The 18,022-nt window shown below is 45.5% G+C and overlaps 1 protein-coding gene across 2 annotated transcripts in view; it reads left to right on the forward strand.

The window, feature by feature from the left end:
* LOC138282984 (fucolectin-like) overlaps positions 1-16,778 on the forward strand; it is a 77,666-nt gene extending 60,888 nt beyond the window's left edge. For both annotated transcript variants that reach the window (XM_069221074.1, XM_069221075.1), the window contains exon 4: positions 15,806-16,778. In XM_069221074.1, the coding sequence (XP_069077175.1) occupies positions 15,806-15,944 (139 nt within the window). In that variant the 3' untranslated portion in view covers positions 15,945-16,778. The remainder of the gene's footprint in view (positions 1-15,805) is intronic.
* Positions 16,779-18,022: the final 1,244 nt, after the last annotated feature.

Below are 18,022 nucleotides of genomic sequence, written 5' to 3' on the forward strand. Positions count from 1 at the left end.
CGTCAGGAGTGCTCTGTTGTGGTTGTTACCTATATCAATGGGGCCTGTCCAGTATTGCGTCTTGGGCAAGGTTCCAGTCTCCCCCGATTATATATCGGGCTGTCCCGATTTCTGTCAAGAGGTGGTTTAGTTTTAGGAAGAATGCGCGTTTTGAACCGGTTGGTGCATAGACGGAGCCCACGCATAAAAAGGTGTTCCCTATTTTTAGTTTAATGAATGTGTATCTTCCTTCTGCATCACTCCATGTTTTAATGATTGTAATCAGGAGAGATTTTTGCATTAATATTGCCACCCCACACTTGCGAAGTGTGCTGCTCCCAGGTTCTTGGTTCGCTTGGCAGCAGCTATGAACAACCCTCCCTACCAAGTCCTGTTTAAGCTTATCGGATTCCAAAGTGTCAAGGTGGGTCTCCTGTATTAAGGCAATGTCTGCTTTTTTGGATTGAAGGTAGGACAATATTTTTTTCCGTTTAACATAGCTCGTCATGCCATCTACATTCCAAAAGAGGATACGCAGTGGTTGTGTCACTTGAGGAGTTCTTCTCGGCATCTTTGAGCAAGTATGTTGGATCGCGCTTGTTTCAATGCCAACCCTATCGGGGGGGAGGGAAGGGACATCTTTCTCTTTTGTTCAAGTAAGAGTTATGTTTGTTATGATACAATGGGTTATGGGAGGAGGGGGTTAGCTGGCGGGGGTCGGAAATGCACTCTAGGGAAGAGAACAAGAGAGAAAAGGTAGAGGTTGGAGAAGGGAAGGGAGAAGCGGAGAGGGTAGGGGAAAAGGAACATAAAAGAAAGGGAAGAGGGAAAAAGGAAGGAAGGGAAGGCTGGAGGTCCTGCCTCCTTAGCTAGTTCTGTAGACGGCGGGTCCGGCTCCTCTCGGGGCTCACACGTCGTCGGGATGGTCCCTATCGGGGGGGCGGAGGAGGGGGCCGGAAGGAGGAAGGCAGTTGCTAGTCGGCTATCTGCATGTTAATGGCAATGAGATGCGTAGGGGTCTTGATTGTGTAACAAGGGTCAGGGGGCAAGTCTAATGCTTATTGCCGGTGGGTAATGGTGGTTGTCATGTTTATTCGTTTATGTGACTGGAAAATGTATTTTTAGGGGTAGGGAGGGTGAGAGGGTAATGAGTTATCCTTTGGCTAGGTGGTATTGTCGTCAACTATTTGTGAGGGGTGACGGCAGGTTGGAGGGGAGGGAGGGAAGGGCAGAAAAAGCTTGTACGGGTGGGGCTTGGTGAATATTACATGATTTCTGGTGTTTCTGGGGATGGGGGAGGGTGAGGGTGTACAGGGATGGTGTGATGGGGGGGTCCTGTGGTGGTATTGTCGGGCGAGGTCAGAGTTTACAGAAGGGAGAGGGTATTCAATTAATGGAAGGTTGGGGCGGGAAGGGGGTGGAAGCAGCAAAGGGGGCAAACGGAGTTATGTAACGTTAGTACCCATGTGGATAGAGGTGCAGAGAGTTATGGGTATCTACTTCAACATTTTTATAACCTATTAATTCTTATTAACATTAACATAATTCTCCCTTATGACTATTGTTACCTTGTTATGTTATGATCTGTTGATCTGGGTATCGGTCTATGTATCGTACGGTAAGCAGTGAATGCAGCCTAGTTCCGTGGTGTGTGAAAACATTGTGTGGTCTGCCCCCTTATTGGTGTCCTGTCAAATATTATTACATCATAATACTGTTATGGGGTGGGTAGTAATCGGGTATCGACGGTTTAGTAGTGTGGTGCGTGCTACCCTTATAATCGTCCTTCCTAGCGGGAGTTCACAGATGTCCGTGATAAATGGTCTGTGGGCGGTTGAGCACATCCCGGGAGGGGTATTTACCTTATTTGTGTTGCGATACCTTAGTGTGTGGGTCCCGTGTATTTGTGCTATGCTATATTATGTCTTCTTGAGTAGGTTTAGTGTGTGGTGTTAACAGGTGTGTTGACATTCAATGGATATATTGTATTACATGTGTCTCAAGGGATAAATTAATATATCCTATTGTGTCCTAATCGCGGCCCCGTAAAACCTGGTCTAGGCTCTTATGGAGTCCGTAAGAGGGGGGAGGGTCTAGTCCTTGCGTTGGTATGCGTATTCCGTCGTACACCCAGGGCGAGTGACAGTTTTTACCCATTGTAGGACCTTATATTGGGTTACAGTGTACATGTGCTTTTGGAATGGCAGGTGTAGGCGGCCGTATTAACGATCTTAAACACTTAAGAAAAAGGCACTCATATATATGAACTGATTAGGTACTCATCCGTCCCCAGAGCCGAGAGCTTCTGCGATTGTCTTGGTTTAGGCAAATGTCTTTCTTGTGTGTAGTGTCATGTCTTCCTCTCAAGGGGGCACAGTCGTTGGTTTCAATGGGGAACGAGATTTGTCCCTTTCCGAAAGCTGGGTGTGGGTTACCACTGCGTGCAATACTTGGCCCCTATCATCATGAGACCTGACCATTCTCTCTATGTCTCTGCCTCTTTGTCCGACTACAGTGTCACACAGGGCCATGTCCTTCTTTTCCTGTCCTGGGGGTAAGTTTCCGATCCCTTCATTGTCCCCTCCGTTTTCATATGCACCGTTTGTGCTGGTAGAGTCCATTGATTGGGTTTGGAAGGAGTCTAGAAATAGTTGCAGTTCTTCGGGATTGTAGAAGTCCTTAGACACTCCGTTTTTAGTGACCCACATTCTTGCGGGATCAAAAAGGCCGTATTTTATCTCCAGTTGGCGCATTCGGGGTCGTAGAGCTAGGAAGGCCTTTCTGCGGTCGTTGGTTTCCTTAGAGTAGTCGGGGGTTATGCGGATGTCATGCTGATCCATTTGGAAAGGTCCATGTTTGCGTGCCGCTTGAAGTATTTGGCGGGTCTGGTTGTGCCGTAGTAAGCATGCGGTGATTGGTCGGGGTCTTGAGGGGTTGCCGGAGTGCTTTGGTCCTACTCTATGCGCCCGTTGGAATTCTATCAGTGGGTCGAAATCCAATGAGGTCAGTTTTGGGAGGGCGGAACTTAGGAAGTACTGCATGTCCGCGCCTTCTTCATTTTCCGGAATCCCGTGTAAGCGGATATTATCTCTCCGGCTCCTATCCTCCATGTCCGTTAGCTTACTCCTCAGGTAGAGGAGGTCTTGGTCTCGGTCCCGGGACATGGTGGTCTGCGCCTCTACTAATCCCATGCGTTGTTCCAGTCCTGTCACTCTGGATTGAAAGCTTGCAATTTCAGCTCACATGGATTTGGTCTCTAGTGTTAGTGAAGTTATAGAGGCATCCATCCCCTCTATGCAGCAGCTGACTGTGGTGATTTCCTGTAATATCCGGTCCATTGTTGTGGGGTGGTTCTTATCTGCCATTGTGGTGGACTCAGTTGGAGGTGACGATATTTGAGGGTTGGTGTGGTGGAGGCTAGGCGTTTGTGTTGAAGTGCTTCCGAGAATAATAGCTGTCGTGCGGGTTTACTGGCGGATTTTTGATTCAATTTGTTACCGGGCATCGCCTCAACAGTCCGCCCGAATCCTCTGCTTAGTATACTGTTTTCCCTCCTCTAGATCCAGTTGGGGCATGGGCTTTCTGTGTCTGTTGGTTCTTGTTTCTATTCTATCCTTCCTCTTTGTTTTGTTTTTTTGTCTTCTTGCCCTCCTATGTACGTTTTCTCTTATTCGTTGTTCATTGTTTTCTTCCTTTGTCTTTTCCCCCTTTGGCTGCTATGGCAGGGTGCAGTGACCTGACTTTGTTTTAGGTGAGGGGGGGGGCTATATCCTTGTCAGTTCCTCTATGGTGGAACTAGTGTGGGGGTTATCATAGCCCAGAGTATTTGTAAAGGTTTAGTCACTTTTCCCTATACCTGGCTCTTTTGTGGTTGTTGTTACGTGCCGAGAGCGATGGGGGAATGTGGCCTCCTCCGAGTCCTTCGCCTGTCGTCTAGGCTGGTCGGCGCTGCACATGGCTGTGTTCTTGTGGGGAGAGGATTGAATGCGGTATGTGTGCTTGTCGTCGTCTCTTTGCCCCTCGTCTGTCTCTCTGCCCTTTTTTTCCGCTTTCCGCTTTCCTTTCGTCCCCTCCATTTCCCCTTTTTCAGTCTCTCCACCTCATCCTCCTCGCCCCCGCTTGTTCCCCTCTTCCTCTCTAGTGTCTCCTCTGTCTTCTCTTATTCATTCAATGTTTTTGATAGTTTATTGGGGGGGGGAGGAGTAATTGGGCTTGATGTCTCCCTGGGGGGGAGGGGAGCGTTCCGATAGCCAGGTGGTTTCCAGTTTATGGAGAGCGGAGGGCGGGTGGCAGGGGAGGGGGGAGATCATACCTCCACCTCCGTTGGTCTACTTTTTCGGGTGTGTCTCTCTTCCGATGTCCCGGTTCTTCTACAGGGCCTTTGTGTAGTATGCGGGTCCCTGACGCCTCAGCGGATCTCCTCGTTAAAGTCCGGGAGATCTAGGTATCCCATGTGGGCTGCTCCTCGCGGTCCCGCTGCTCGTCAGTCTGTTCCACGGCCGCCGTCATCGCACCATCCGCGGCTCTCCTGTTACTCGACTCCGCCCCTCCAACCAGGCCCTCTCCGTCGGAAGGGGGTCATGGGCGGGTTGCGAGTTCTCGGTCTCCCGGCTCGCCCTCACGGTGTCTCCAAACTTCGGTCCGAGGCACAACTGTTGTCGGAGCAAGTGTCGCCGTGCGTAGTGTGTTCTCTTGCCATATGTATTCGCCGCGACGCGGAGCTCTCGTTCTATGCGGCCATCTTTCTTCGTGGCCCGGCCACGCCCCCCGGGATAGGCGGTTTAGAGTTGCTACAGCGAAAAGTGATTTTGAGGAGGTTGTGATTCGATAGTGTCCTACCTAGATATTCAGAGCTACAGATATAGGGACAAAAAAAGTGAGTCACAGAAAACCTAGTCAAGCCTCGTGTGTATTTGGTACCCCGGTGCGTAGTATGAGTATTCCCTGGTCCCCGGATGATGTAACTCTAGCGACGACCAAGCCTAGGTAATTCCTTATGTGTTAGATGTGTCTCCTGGACACAGGCAAAAGGAATCCACCGCCTCCTGAGATAATTGTAAACCCTGTATCATTTACCAGGATTACCTATCCCCGGAATGTTCCAAGTCAAAACAGCATAGTTCACTGCCGTAGCATCAAAACATATTGGGCATTTCCACAATCACCCATCCACTAGGCCCCCAGACCCATAACGCATTCTCCTTGTGCACCAGCCATTTTAGAAACAAGAATAACAAAATAAACAACTCCCTGATCCCTGGCCTGAACATTAATAAGTATCATGCCAAAACCCCTCAAACATCTATACATTACTGTAAGAACTGTAGTATGCTTGTCTCCTTCCTGTCAAGGCTCAAGCACGTCACCTCCCCCTCTTCCGGGGGAGGGGGAAGAAGTAAAGTCTGTAGCAGACAAGTGTCCGTGCAGCAGTTCCTGGGGTTTGATCAAAAGACATAGAGGTCAGGACCCTGGGGAGGGTGTTATTTAGGTGGGAGGAAGTTCTGTCCTCACGGTATTCCTGTTCATACCAAAGCATCCCTCCCAGTAGGAGAATAAAGCATCAAAGAGCACCAAAGGTCATCCGCCAAATACGGTGTTAAGGACAGGCCCTCTTCCATAAGTGAGTTCTGGGACGGCAGTGTAGTTCCGGCGTCTGTATCAGAGTCAACGGATGATTTATCCGCCAGTGCAAAAAACGTGTTGCTAAACAACTGCGAGGCCTCTTTTAATGCTCCTTTTTGCTCCTTAGCTGCCTGGGAGCATGATGGTCTCCCTCTGCTGGTGTGGCGCTTGCATCTATTTGTTTGTGGTGTTAGCCAGGTGTCCTCATCTCGTGATGCTTGTGGGGTGTGCATGAGCCCTTTGGCATGTAACCAAGTCCATGCTTCTTCTGGGGAGGTGAACACTAGTGTTGCCTCCCCGTCAATCACCCACAACTTTGCTGGGAACAAAAGTGCATATTTGTAGTTCAGTACTCTTAGATGTTGTTTTACTTTAATAAAGGAATTATGTTGCTTTTGTACTTCAGACATAAAGTCTGGGTAAGTTGAAATCTTGGCATTTTCATGACCCCATTGGCCTTTGGTGCGGGATAATTGCAGAATCAAATCACAGTCTCTAAAATTAAGGAGGCGAGCCACTATTGGCCGTGGTGGAGAACCTGGACGTGGAGGTCTACCAGGTACTCTCTGGGCACGCTCTACAGAGAAGAACTTCGAGGGTTTCCCATCCAGAATGTTGGTGACCAACCATTATTCCACAAATAATTCCACACTAGCGGCTTCCATTCATTCAGAAAATGTCCCCAGTCTGATATTATTACAGCGGAATCACTGTCTCGCATCCTCCACCCGTTTATGGAGAGCAGTCATCTCCAGTTTCGCCTGTGTCATCTGTGTCTGTAGTTCTTGAGCCATAGGGCGAAGGGAGGCGACCCGCTCCGCTAAATTACGATTGTCTACTCGAAGATTAACCTCCACAACTATTGCATCAATTCTGGCTTCCAGCAAAGTTTTTTGTGTCCAAAATAGCCTGGAGGACCTTGTCAAACTGTGCAATTTAAGTGTTGTATCCAATTGAGTGAGAGTCTCCATTGCGCCTCCCTCCTCGAGGTGTTGATCTGGGTCTTGTCCAGTGTGCTTGGTGCTCTTAGTTTTACCTATCATTGCAGCAGAAGTGCGGGGTAGAGAGGGGAGTCACCTGTCATCTGGGAGCACTGTCGTGCACAGGGACAGTTTGCTGATTGCCCAACCAAACATTTGAAGGAGCACTTACGTTGTTCTATGTGGTGCTCAGGAGCTCAGAGTTGCCAGAATCAGCCTGGTTTCTTTGTCAATGACAACAGACGCTGCCTCAGTTGCACACCAGGGAGCAGGATGTATTGTGGGGTCTTCCCTTCACAGGGGGGTAGTCCCCACGGGGGACCAATATTGCTCCCTCCTGCGGCCGTGGAGGTAGGTCATTGACATAGACCTCTCGCCTTGTCTCAGAATCCTTTGAAAAATCCTTGTCGGCTGAGGTGTAGCCCTAGATCATCACTGTTCATTTAGTGCTGCTGTGGCCCCCTCGTTATCCTCCCATGTTTTCGCCATCTTCCCCAGTCATTGCTGCAGGATGGGCACCAGTGCCAATCAGGACTGCTTTCTCCGATGCCTACATCCTCCCCCGGGCCGGTTCACACACAGAAATAAGGTTGGCTACGGGGTCCGCATCACATGTTTCCTGCTGCATTCCTTCAGTGCTTGAGCAACTGCATCGGATGCCCTCCAGTGCGCACGCTCCCCTGCGATCGTGTGCTGCTCTGGATCAGAGGACAGGCCTCATCAGCGCTTAGATGTCCAGGCACTGGGTGTGGTCATCAGATGTCTTCTGATCCGTCACAAGCGTCGGCATGTCCCCCCCGGGGCTTTGCACTAAATGGGTCACATCTCGGCCCTTCGCCGACGTGATCTCAGGGTATAAGCCTCGGGCCGTCACAGAGATCTGATTCAGGCGACTGCTCCGGCTGCCATCTTGGCTCCGCCCCACAAAAGGCAGGACTTGTCCTATGTGTTTTGCATTTCCTTTTGATGAAAAAGTCATGAATTTGTTTTCCACTGCTGTGAGGCCTGCTCCTCTTATAGACTAGCATTAGAACTACCCTCATATACTTTTGAGTGGTAGATTCCGATCTGGAAGGAGTGGCCCTGTCATGGTTAGTATAACCAGAATGGTAATAGAAAGTCTTGTTTGTTGGTGAAGTTGGATTTCATATTACTATTTTAGAAATGACACTTTTAGAAAGTAGGCATTTCTCTGCACTTACTGCCATCTGTGCTTTACAGCCTGTCTCCAATCCATGTCTGGTCTGTGCTGGTTGAGCTCCCTTTGTGCATTCAAACCATACAGCCATAAACACAGGACACTCAGTCACATCTACATTAATCTGCATACTAAATGGATCTCCCTGGGCAGGAAGGGCGGAGAGGCTCTCTCTTACATTTCAGAGGCCGGTGGCCTGCCCTCACAAAGGACTGATAACCCCCCGCAGGGATCCTGGCAGACAGGTTTGGGCTGAAAGGGAAACTTGTACACTTCCCTGGATGGTGTAAGGGACTGATGCCTCACCACCCCCAATGAAGCCTCATCTCCCGACTCCGTGCAACGCCTTTGTTTCTTCATTTTCAAAAGGTACTGTACCTGGGGATCCATGCAACACTGTGACTGACGCCTGTGGCGTTGGATTATTGGGAACGATTCTGTAATAATGCTGTGATAGCCTCAGTTGGAGCTATTTGGAGCTATTGTGTTTCTAAGCGCTTTAGTGAGATTTAATTTTTGAACATTCATAACTTTGCTTGTGAACATTGGATTTTCATCCTTTCATCAGTACTTTATTCAGATAAATATTATTTCTCTATTTTTCTAAACCTATGTGGTGTATTTATGTGGTGTTTTCACTGTAATATGGTATGAGCGCTTGAACAAATACTTTACACATTGCCTTCTAAGTTAGGCCTGACTGCTCAGTGTCAAGTTAACGAAGGGTGGGCAAAGGATAATTTGGAGTGTGTTGTGATTTACCCTGACTAGGATTGTGGTCCCTACTTAGACAAGTGTGTATACCTCTGTCAACTAGAGACCAAGGGGCATATTTATACTCCGTTTGCGCCGAATTGGCGTCGTTTTTTTCGCCGCAAATTCGGCGCAAAACTAACGCCATATTTATACTTTGGCGTTAGACGCGTCTAGCGCCAAAGTATGGGCAAATAGCGTCATTTTTTTGCGTGAACGCCTTCCTTGCGTTAATGAGATGCAAGGAAGGCGTTCCCGTCTAAAAAAATGACGGCGACGCAAATGCGTCATATTTATACTCCCGGGCAAAAATCACGCCCGGGAGTGGTCGGGTCAAAAAACCCCGCATTTGCGCCACTTTTTAACGCCTGGGTCAGGGTAGGCGTTAAGGGGCCTGTGGGCTCAAAATGAGCCCACATGTGCCCTCCCATGCCCCCAGGGACCCCCCCTGCCACCCTTGCCCACCCCAGGAGGACACCCAAGGATGGAGGGACCCACCCCAGGGACATTCAGGTAAGTTCAGGTAAGTATAATTTTTTTTTTTTTTATATTTTTTTTTTGGCATAGGGGGGCCTGATTTGTGCCCCCCTACATGCCACAATGCCCAATGACCATGCCCAGGGGACAGAAGTCCCCTGGGCATGGCCATTGGGCAAGGGGGCATGACTCATGTCTTTACTAAGACAGGAGTCATGTAAATGGCGTCTGGGCGTCGTTTAAAATGGCGCAAATCGGGTTAAGACGATTTTTTAGCGTCAACCTGACTTGCGCCATTTTAAGACGCCCTAACGCCATTTTTCCCAACGCCGGCGCTGCCTGATGTACGTGGTTTTTTTCCACGCACACCAGGCAGCGCCGGTCTGCTTGCGCCGGCTAACGCCATTCAATAAATACGGCGCCCGCATGGCACTTCAGAATGGCGTTAGCCGGCGCAAATTTTTTTGACGCTAAACTGCGTTAGCGCAGTTTAGCGTCAAAAAGTATAAATACGGGCCCCAATTTCTAACCCTGACCAATCATCCTCTTCCTGTTTTGCGAACAATGTAATCATAACATTAAAATAAAAAAATGAAAGCTATAAAAACAAAACAAAAAAAATCAAATATTAAAATCAAAAAGTAAAAAATGAAATAAACAATAGAATTAAAAAATAATATAGTAAACATTTAAAATAGAAAAAAAAATCAAATATAACCTTAAGATAAACAAACAATCAATATTTAAACATGGTTGTATGTAAGTCTATTGCAAAGACACACTGGCTGGATGCACAAAATAGCTGCCAGCCACATGGTCAAACAACAACAACAGGAAGCAAGGAGAGCAAAGAAGAACACATGCAAGCCTATGACACACTGACTGGATGCAGAAAATGGCCGCCAGACACATGGTCAAACAACTACTGCAAACAAGGAGGCATGGAGAACAAAGAACGCATGCAAGCCTGTGGAAATAGACTACACAGAATGCCTCCTGGCCACATGGCATGGAGAACAAAGTCAAATGGTAGGCGATGACAAACACACACAAACACACACTCACACATGCACACCCACTGGCCATAAGGAGCCATGGTGGTAATACTGAAGAAAACACTAACATTAATTCAGCAATGTAAAACATGAACATTACCAGAGCTATACAAATTTCAGTAAAACAATACACACGTCCTCCTATGTAATCGAATATTATCACACAACATATAAACCTTTTGCAAAAAACAGCCAACATTTTTTTATTTGATCCAGTGCCATCACTCCCCTAAAAAAAGTTTTAAAAACGTATACCACTGAAATATTTATTTCATGCACTGATGACTACTAGTACTGGGCTTACTGGCTAGATGGCCCTTTGAAAATTTAGCCCACATAGTACAATAATATTGCAAAACATGTATAAAAAGACAGGCACTGAGCTGTGCTACAATTTACCTTTGGAAAAGATAAGAAATGAATGAAATGTAAAATAAATAATAACAAGCCCATACTAAAACTCCAGACCGCCCACCACTATAAAAATTTTAAAATCAAATTAAAGTACAAAGGATTACTGGTGCATGCCCAAGCAAACAAACAACACCCTTATTCAATAGTATTTGAACTTACTTGTGTGATTTCACAAAAAAAAGCCCTTAAATCCAAAGGTATATCCAGGAGATATAGGGGCATATTTATACTCCGTTTGCGACGAATTAGCGTCGTTATTTTCGACGCAAATTCGGCGCAAAACTAACGCCATATTTATACTTTGGCGTTAGACGCGTCTAGCGCCAAAGTATGGGCAAATAGCGTCATTTTTTTGCGTGAACGCCTTCCTTGCGTTAATGAGATGCAAGGAAGGCGTTCCCGTCTAAAAAAATGACGGCAACGCAAATGCGTCGTATTTATACTCCCGGGCAAAAATCACGCCCGGGAGTTGGCGGGGCCGAAAACCCCGCATTTGCGCCACTTTTTAACGCCTGGGTCAGGGCAGGCGTTAAGGGACCTGTGGGCTCAAAATGAGCCCACAGCTGCCCTCCCATGCCCCCAGGGACCCCCCCTGCCACCCTTGCCCACCCCAGGAGGACACCCAAGGATGGAGGGACCCACCCCAGGGACATTCAGGTAAGTTCAGGTAAGTATAATTTTTTTTTTTGGCATAGGGGGGCCTGATTTGTGCCCCCCTACCTGCCACAATGCCCAATGACCATGCCCAGGGGACATAAGTCCCCTGGGCATGGCCATTGGGCAAGGGGGCATGACTCCTGTCTTTACTAAGACAGGAGTCATGTAAATGGCGTCTGGGCGTCGTTTAAAATGGCGCAAATCGGGTTAAGACGATTTTTTTGCGTCAACCTGACTTGCGCCATTTTTAAGACGCCCTAACGCCATTCTTCCCAACGCCGGCGCTGCCTGGTGTACGTGTTTTTTTTCCACGCACACCAGGCAGCGCCGGTCTGCTTGCGCCGGCTAACGCCATTCAATAAATACGGCGCCCGCATGGCGCTTCAGAATGGCGTTAGCCGGCGCAACATTTTTTGACGCTAAACTGCGTTAGCGCAGTTTAGCGTCAAAAAGTATAAATACGGGCCTTAGAGTGTTCCGTCCACCTCGAAATCCAAGAGAACTGTGACCAGGAAATAGACAAAGCACTGGGAGGATCGTGCTGGACAGCACAGGAAGTTGGAGTCTATGGGGCACTTCCTTCCTGTTTGAAAAAAAAGGCTTCTCAATCTAAAAAAAATAACTTGAAGTGATTATTGGAGAGGGAAATTCACTCAAAAACACTTTTTGACCAGATTTAGATGTATCTGAAGTAGAAAATCTACTTTGGGTGCATTCGCGAGCTGGACTTTTTTGGCTGCTGTCGTGGGCAGAAGCAGCGCTAGTAAATGTACAGTCTCAAACACTGATAGAAACAGTGCTGTCAAAAGCAGAGTCTTGTGCGTGCTCACTAGTGGCCTGGGAGTGTAGTGGCGCTCGCCAAAGCCCAAACTTGTGCGCATGAACAAACTCTGCTCCGTTCTGGATTACATAATTCAGGGACTCTGCGCTACTGTGAAGTATCTGAAATTTGTAAACTCAGTCGGAGAAGCCGATTTCTATGCCCGGGCCTAAAGGAGGCACAGCAGCAGCTTATCCACGAGTATATGGTGGGTGGTGGGGATTGAGCACACCAGCTCCTGCGCTTGCCCAAGACAAAGTAGGCAGGATAGTGAGCTAGGAAGGCAGCTCAGCTGTGCAGGTGTGGGCTCCCTGAGCTGTCCTTATAGAAGGATGTGGGTTCCCCAGTTGTACCGAGGCACCCCATATAAAAAATAAAAGAAATATGTGGCCCAGTGCCCTGCAACAGAACTAAAGCAGTAAGAGGTCAGCTGATTCCAAGTTCAGTGCTCCTGACTTGAAAGAGTGCCCCATAATTCTCTGCAAGATCTGTTTTGCATGGATGTCTTTCCTTGTGGTGTTCCTGGAAGTGGCAGTGGCACCACCAACGTACCGTTGGAGTGTTATGGGGACTTCAGAAAATGCATCAGCCACCCCAGAATTGATTTGAGAAGCCTAAACCTGTGTCTTCCAGGGCATGGGATGATATCCTCTGGAAACTTTTCAACATATTTTAAGGATTCCCAGAGCTGGGACTTGGTGCTCTTCAGCTCCAAAGCACAAGGATTTCTAAAGGGCTGTCCTATAATTTCAATATGTTGTCTGCACTGGTAAAAGAAAAACTCCAGCACATGATCCTAATAGTTGGTTATTGCTTTCATCAACGTGGTGACCCTTGGACAAAACCAGTAGGCTTGTTTTTGCTATATTGTTTGATGTGGCAATCCCTGGCCAATGCCATTAGGCTGGTTTCACATATTGATGCTGTGAAGCCTTGACAAAACCAATTGGCTTGTGCTATATATTAATATGGTGACTGCACGACAAAGCCAATGCCTTATGTTGTAATGTTTCATCTGGTGTAGGTAGGTGGCATTGGTATTTTGGGGGTCATTACCCAATGGAGTAGGTGGCATTGTTATTTTGGGGGTCATTACCCAATGGAGATCAAATGGAATTTGAGAATATCAATAAAGGTGTTTTCATTCTCCCTGATGCATATATGTGTAATAGTGGTGGTGTGTGTATGATAAGTTTACTTTCACTTTTCTATGAAAATGCAATCATTCAATGAGAGCTATTGTTGCATGCCAGTGGATGGAGATTACTAGCTCTCACCACCTCCCCTGAGTAGACCTGGGACTGCTGTGCTTCGCTACACTGAGAGAGTCATACGCTAGGATGATCATTGTGGACCTATTGCTTGCAAAGACATCACGTCCTGCAATCTACTAACACAAGTTCCTGCAGACATAAACCAGACAATCAGAGATAGGCAATTCTGCCTGCATGAGGGAGTATCTGTGTACTTGGTGTCCACCCATAATCACAGTAACTTAATGCACTCTGTGAATGCAAGAGAACAATGCAATGCCTTTCTCTACACCACTTGCAGTATATTTTGCCTTAGTGGGACAATGCACTATGTCAAAACATTAAAAATATTCACTAGCTGGAAACAATATATTTGAGGCTGAAAGTACACTTAGTTCACCACAATCCTGTTACTCATGGTGTATATCCAGCTTACTTTTGAAATCTGCAAATGTTTGTTGTGTATGCAATAAATGAAGAGTTATTATGTCATTTTAAGTGTCAACAAAGCTTAATAAAATAAGTTACTTATCTTCAGAAATAATCTTTATATTGAGTAAACCACGTGCATGTGCATGCCAAACTATTGAATCTTCCCCAAGTGCCAGGCTGGATCCAGAAAGTTTGCAAGAGCTCAGAGAGCCTCTAAGTAGCACGGTGCTGCTCCAGAAGTGACAACATAACTGCGTAGGGGTACCCCATTGTGCACTGAAATCAGTTCCCATCCTTCTTTTGGCACCCTCAGAGATAGAGACAGAGCCAACCAAATCATTAAAAAACATCTGCCTCACTCTCTGTGTCAAACACCATGGAGGATATTTAGATGTAGTTGTATTCTGGGCCAAAGAGAGCCTCAAACCCTGCACATTTTTTAGAACATGGTAGGCACTTCTACAGATGGTTATACTGAAAGTGGTATTGACGTTGTCTTTTGACAAAGCCAAAATGTCCTTCATTTAAGGAGCAGAGGAAGACCACTCTAGGATCTGTGGCAGAAGAAATAAGGGGCGTATTTATAAACCCCTAGCGCCACCTTGCGCCACATTGGTGTGATTTTTGTATGCTTATGTGGCCCAACAAGGCCAAAATCCTTGCGCCACATTTACAAAGTGATGCAATGCATGCATTGTGCCACTTTGTTACCCTTTGCACCATATTATCCCTGCACCAGGCATAATGTATGCAAAAAGGTGCGATCTACCATTAGAGGGGCCGAAAAAATGGTGCAAGTAAATCTAACAGATTTCCTTGTGTCATTTTGTACGGCACTTTTAATGCCTGCTCAGAGCAGGCATTAAAAGGGAGCTCCATTGTTTGCAATGGGACCCTATGTACTCAGCAGGAGTAGCACTAGAGTACATCAATAGCGTCATGAGAAAATATGCTACTGCCCCTACCCTGTGCCATGGTGCGTCGTAATTTAAATACAGTGCACACATGGTGGTGGCATGAGGCGGTAAAGGGCACAAGAAAAGTGGCGCTGCACACAGTGCAGCACCACTTTTCATAAATATGTCCTTAAATGTAGTACCAGGAAAAGCACCATCACCAGGACTGCCAGTTATGCCTCTAGCAAAATAGTAAAATGTCATTTGAGGTGTTTAACCAGGCTTTGGGCAGTTCCAGATGGTCCAGATGGTCTTCACTGAGGCATAATATTAAACTGCCACCAGATGAATAGTTCAAAGTTCCTGGAAACTCTGTGGAGCCAAAAGGTGCACTAGAGGGAGGTAAAATTGACCTAACTATCTGAAGCATGGCCGGATAAAGGCATTCCAGTTGCTCTGATATAAGCCAAAAGTGACAGAAAATCTGAGAGTAACTTTTCAAGAACAAATACTGGCTCCAAGAATGACATTAAGGCTATAGTCAAGGATTAATGCTGGCAACTACATTTGGACCTGTCATTTTGTAGTGAATGGTTCCCCTTTGTGATGATTCTTGTGGGAGAGCTTCTGTGTAGAACAATCCCTCTTAGATGACTGGCCTGCTGGAAAACAGCTGAAGTGACAGCAATACCACTGTTTGCAGGCTAGGCCATGAGAGTTTGACTTTCCTCTTCTTGATCACTTAGGATTGCAAGCAGACATGTTTCTCACAGGATCTAGAGTCCTAATTGATGCATAGAGACCAAAGATAGACCTTATGAAGATCTGAGATTGATACCTACTTGAGACAAGTACAGAAAGGTATGAAGTCTAAGACTTTGGGGATGACCTGACATTAAAGTACACAGTCGTATTAAAAGTTTGAAGAAGAAAATTGATAAAATACAAGCATGGAGGGCATGGAAAAAAGGAATTGATTTTGGAACATGAGGTAGCTCATTATGTTCTAAAGTCAGAGGAGAAGCCAGTGTCAAAGCCGGAGTCACATGGCACCACCTAGTTTTTCTGGTAGTTTTTACAAATGTTCTGTATCTAGCCTGTGCCTTCAGAGAGACTGAAATGGTACGAAATGTGTGAGTAGAATTATCCATCATGAAAAATATAAAAATACCTTCTGTATATCTTTGAAGGTACACAGTCTTTCACTATTCTCAGCTTCAGTTCTTTGCCATTAACCAATAACTTGTGTTCTTCTCTTCTTTTTCACAGTATACAAAGATTCAAAGATTTCACACCTCATGGCAGAATTGCAATCTGTGTTAGAGCTGTCTGGGCTAACTATATCAGAATCGAAATCATCGGACGGAGGGACCGCCTCTCTGTGTGTGAAGTGGAGATTTATGGTTGAAATGAGGATATAGACTAGCATTAAGTGTGATGTTTCCCTTTTCTTTGCCTTTTCTAATGAATGATGATAGTAGTGAAGAGCCCAATCCCTCAAAGAACATTCAAGTGTTTGGTCTTGGCACCTGAACTAACACTATTTAAGTTTTATAGACATTAACTCTATTTTTGTGCCCAGGTAAAATTTCAGTTGTACGTCTAACTGAGGACTCACAGATTAATAATTTCAAGCCACAAGAGGATATTCCAGATGGGGAGTGTGGAAGGCTCTGTGACAGAACTTAATAGTTAGATGTAAATGACTGGTGAATGACACAAAGTAGATTTTTAACTTCAAAATGAATTCTAGTAGTCACAATAGCTATCCATCTCAAGGTGCCTACCTCCAATACAACAAAATTACACTGTAGGCATGTTGTACAATATTGGTACACCCAAAATCCTACTAGCAATCATTTACCAAAACTTCCTAAGAACAAATTTGTATTTAATATACTTTTTCTCTGACTCATCATTTATGAATCCAAGTAGGAAAACAAAATAGAGATTCATAAATGTACATAGAGGCTGAGGATTCCCAAATACATGCATTTTGAAACACATTGGACGTTTGATATAATGGGAAACTACATGGCTGACAAACAATCTTCACCATGACTGGATCTTTTCCCTGTTGCATTCTTGGGGAATTTTGTAGAAAAACAGTTAAATTAAAAACACATTAAGCCCTTACAAATGTGAAAAAGAACAACATTTATAAACATCTTTACTAGCATCTTGAATGTTCTGTCAATACTAACTGCTTGGAATTTAGTGTAATAAATCTTTGGATGCATTATCATGTTGTACTTTATTTTGGGTGGCAATCACTGAAATCACCGAATATATAAAGGGCACATTAGCATAATTTTTGTATGCTAATATGTTGTTCGATTGGCAAAAATACTGCACCATATTTACAAAGTATGCATTGCATCACTTTGTAAACCCTTGCTTTACATTATTCCAGCACCAGGCTTAATGTATTCAAGGGGGGTGTTCCCCCAATAGGAGATCCAAAAATGGTGCAGTGAAATCTATCAGATTCAGTTGCTCCATTTTTTAGGTCATGTTTAACGCCTGCACAGAGCAGGCATTAACATGAGGCACACCATTATGCATAATGGCCCTCTATTTACTTTGCAGGATTAGCGCCAAACGTTTTGTTGCTAATCCTGCAAAGTACCACAGTAGCATCAGAAACTATGATGCTGTTGTTCCTAACATGTGCCATGATGCACCATATTTTAAATATGGCGCACACATTGTGGCATTAGGGAGGGGCGCAACGAGGCTCAAGAAGAGTGCCGCTTCATTAAGTGAAGCGCCACTTTTCATAAATCTGGGCCTAAGTTTGCATTCTACTACCATAAAAGGTTTTACATTTTATTATTTAATTCCTCATTTGTTTGTAAATATCCCTCATAGTGATACCGAAAGTCTTTATTTGTGGTGTTTGGTAAAGTAATAGAAATATAAGACTCAGTTAGTTTTGAAGATTGTGTCTGATGGGAAGGGGAGCCAATGGAGTTCCAAAAGGATGGGCGTGAGCAATCCTATTTCCTTTCTTTACATCATGAGGTGTAGTGATGCCCTGGAAACAGGCACCCTAATATATACCTAAAAGTAGAAACCTCAATGTCATCTACCTCTCAAGGTTTTTCAAAGTTACTAATCATTATAATAAAAACATTGAACGTAACTTCAAGCAATGATAAATAAGTGAGAAGGTGCGCATCAGTTGGTTTTTACACTGAAAGACGAACTATAAAAACTAATAATCTTTGCCTCATAAACAATTTTGTTCTGGTGGTTGCCTGCTGTATTCGAGTCCTGCATATGTCTGCACCCACAGAAGCCTACTGTAGGAAATTGAAATGTTAGTTGAGCCGTACTCCGGAAACAACCACACTCCTTGTCATGGTTAACCACAAAAGTTACTAAATTAACCTGGGCTTGACTGTCTGGTGGCTTTGTACAAAGCAGTTTTCAGCTGAAGTGGCAGGCCTCTGATATATTTTACAGTACTACTTTAGTGGGTGG

Source organism: Pleurodeles waltl, chromosome 2_2, assembly GCF_031143425.1.
Source record: "Pleurodeles waltl isolate 20211129_DDA chromosome 2_2, aPleWal1.hap1.20221129, whole genome shotgun sequence".
Lineage (NCBI taxonomy): Eukaryota > Metazoa > Chordata > Amphibia > Caudata > Salamandridae > Pleurodeles > Pleurodeles waltl.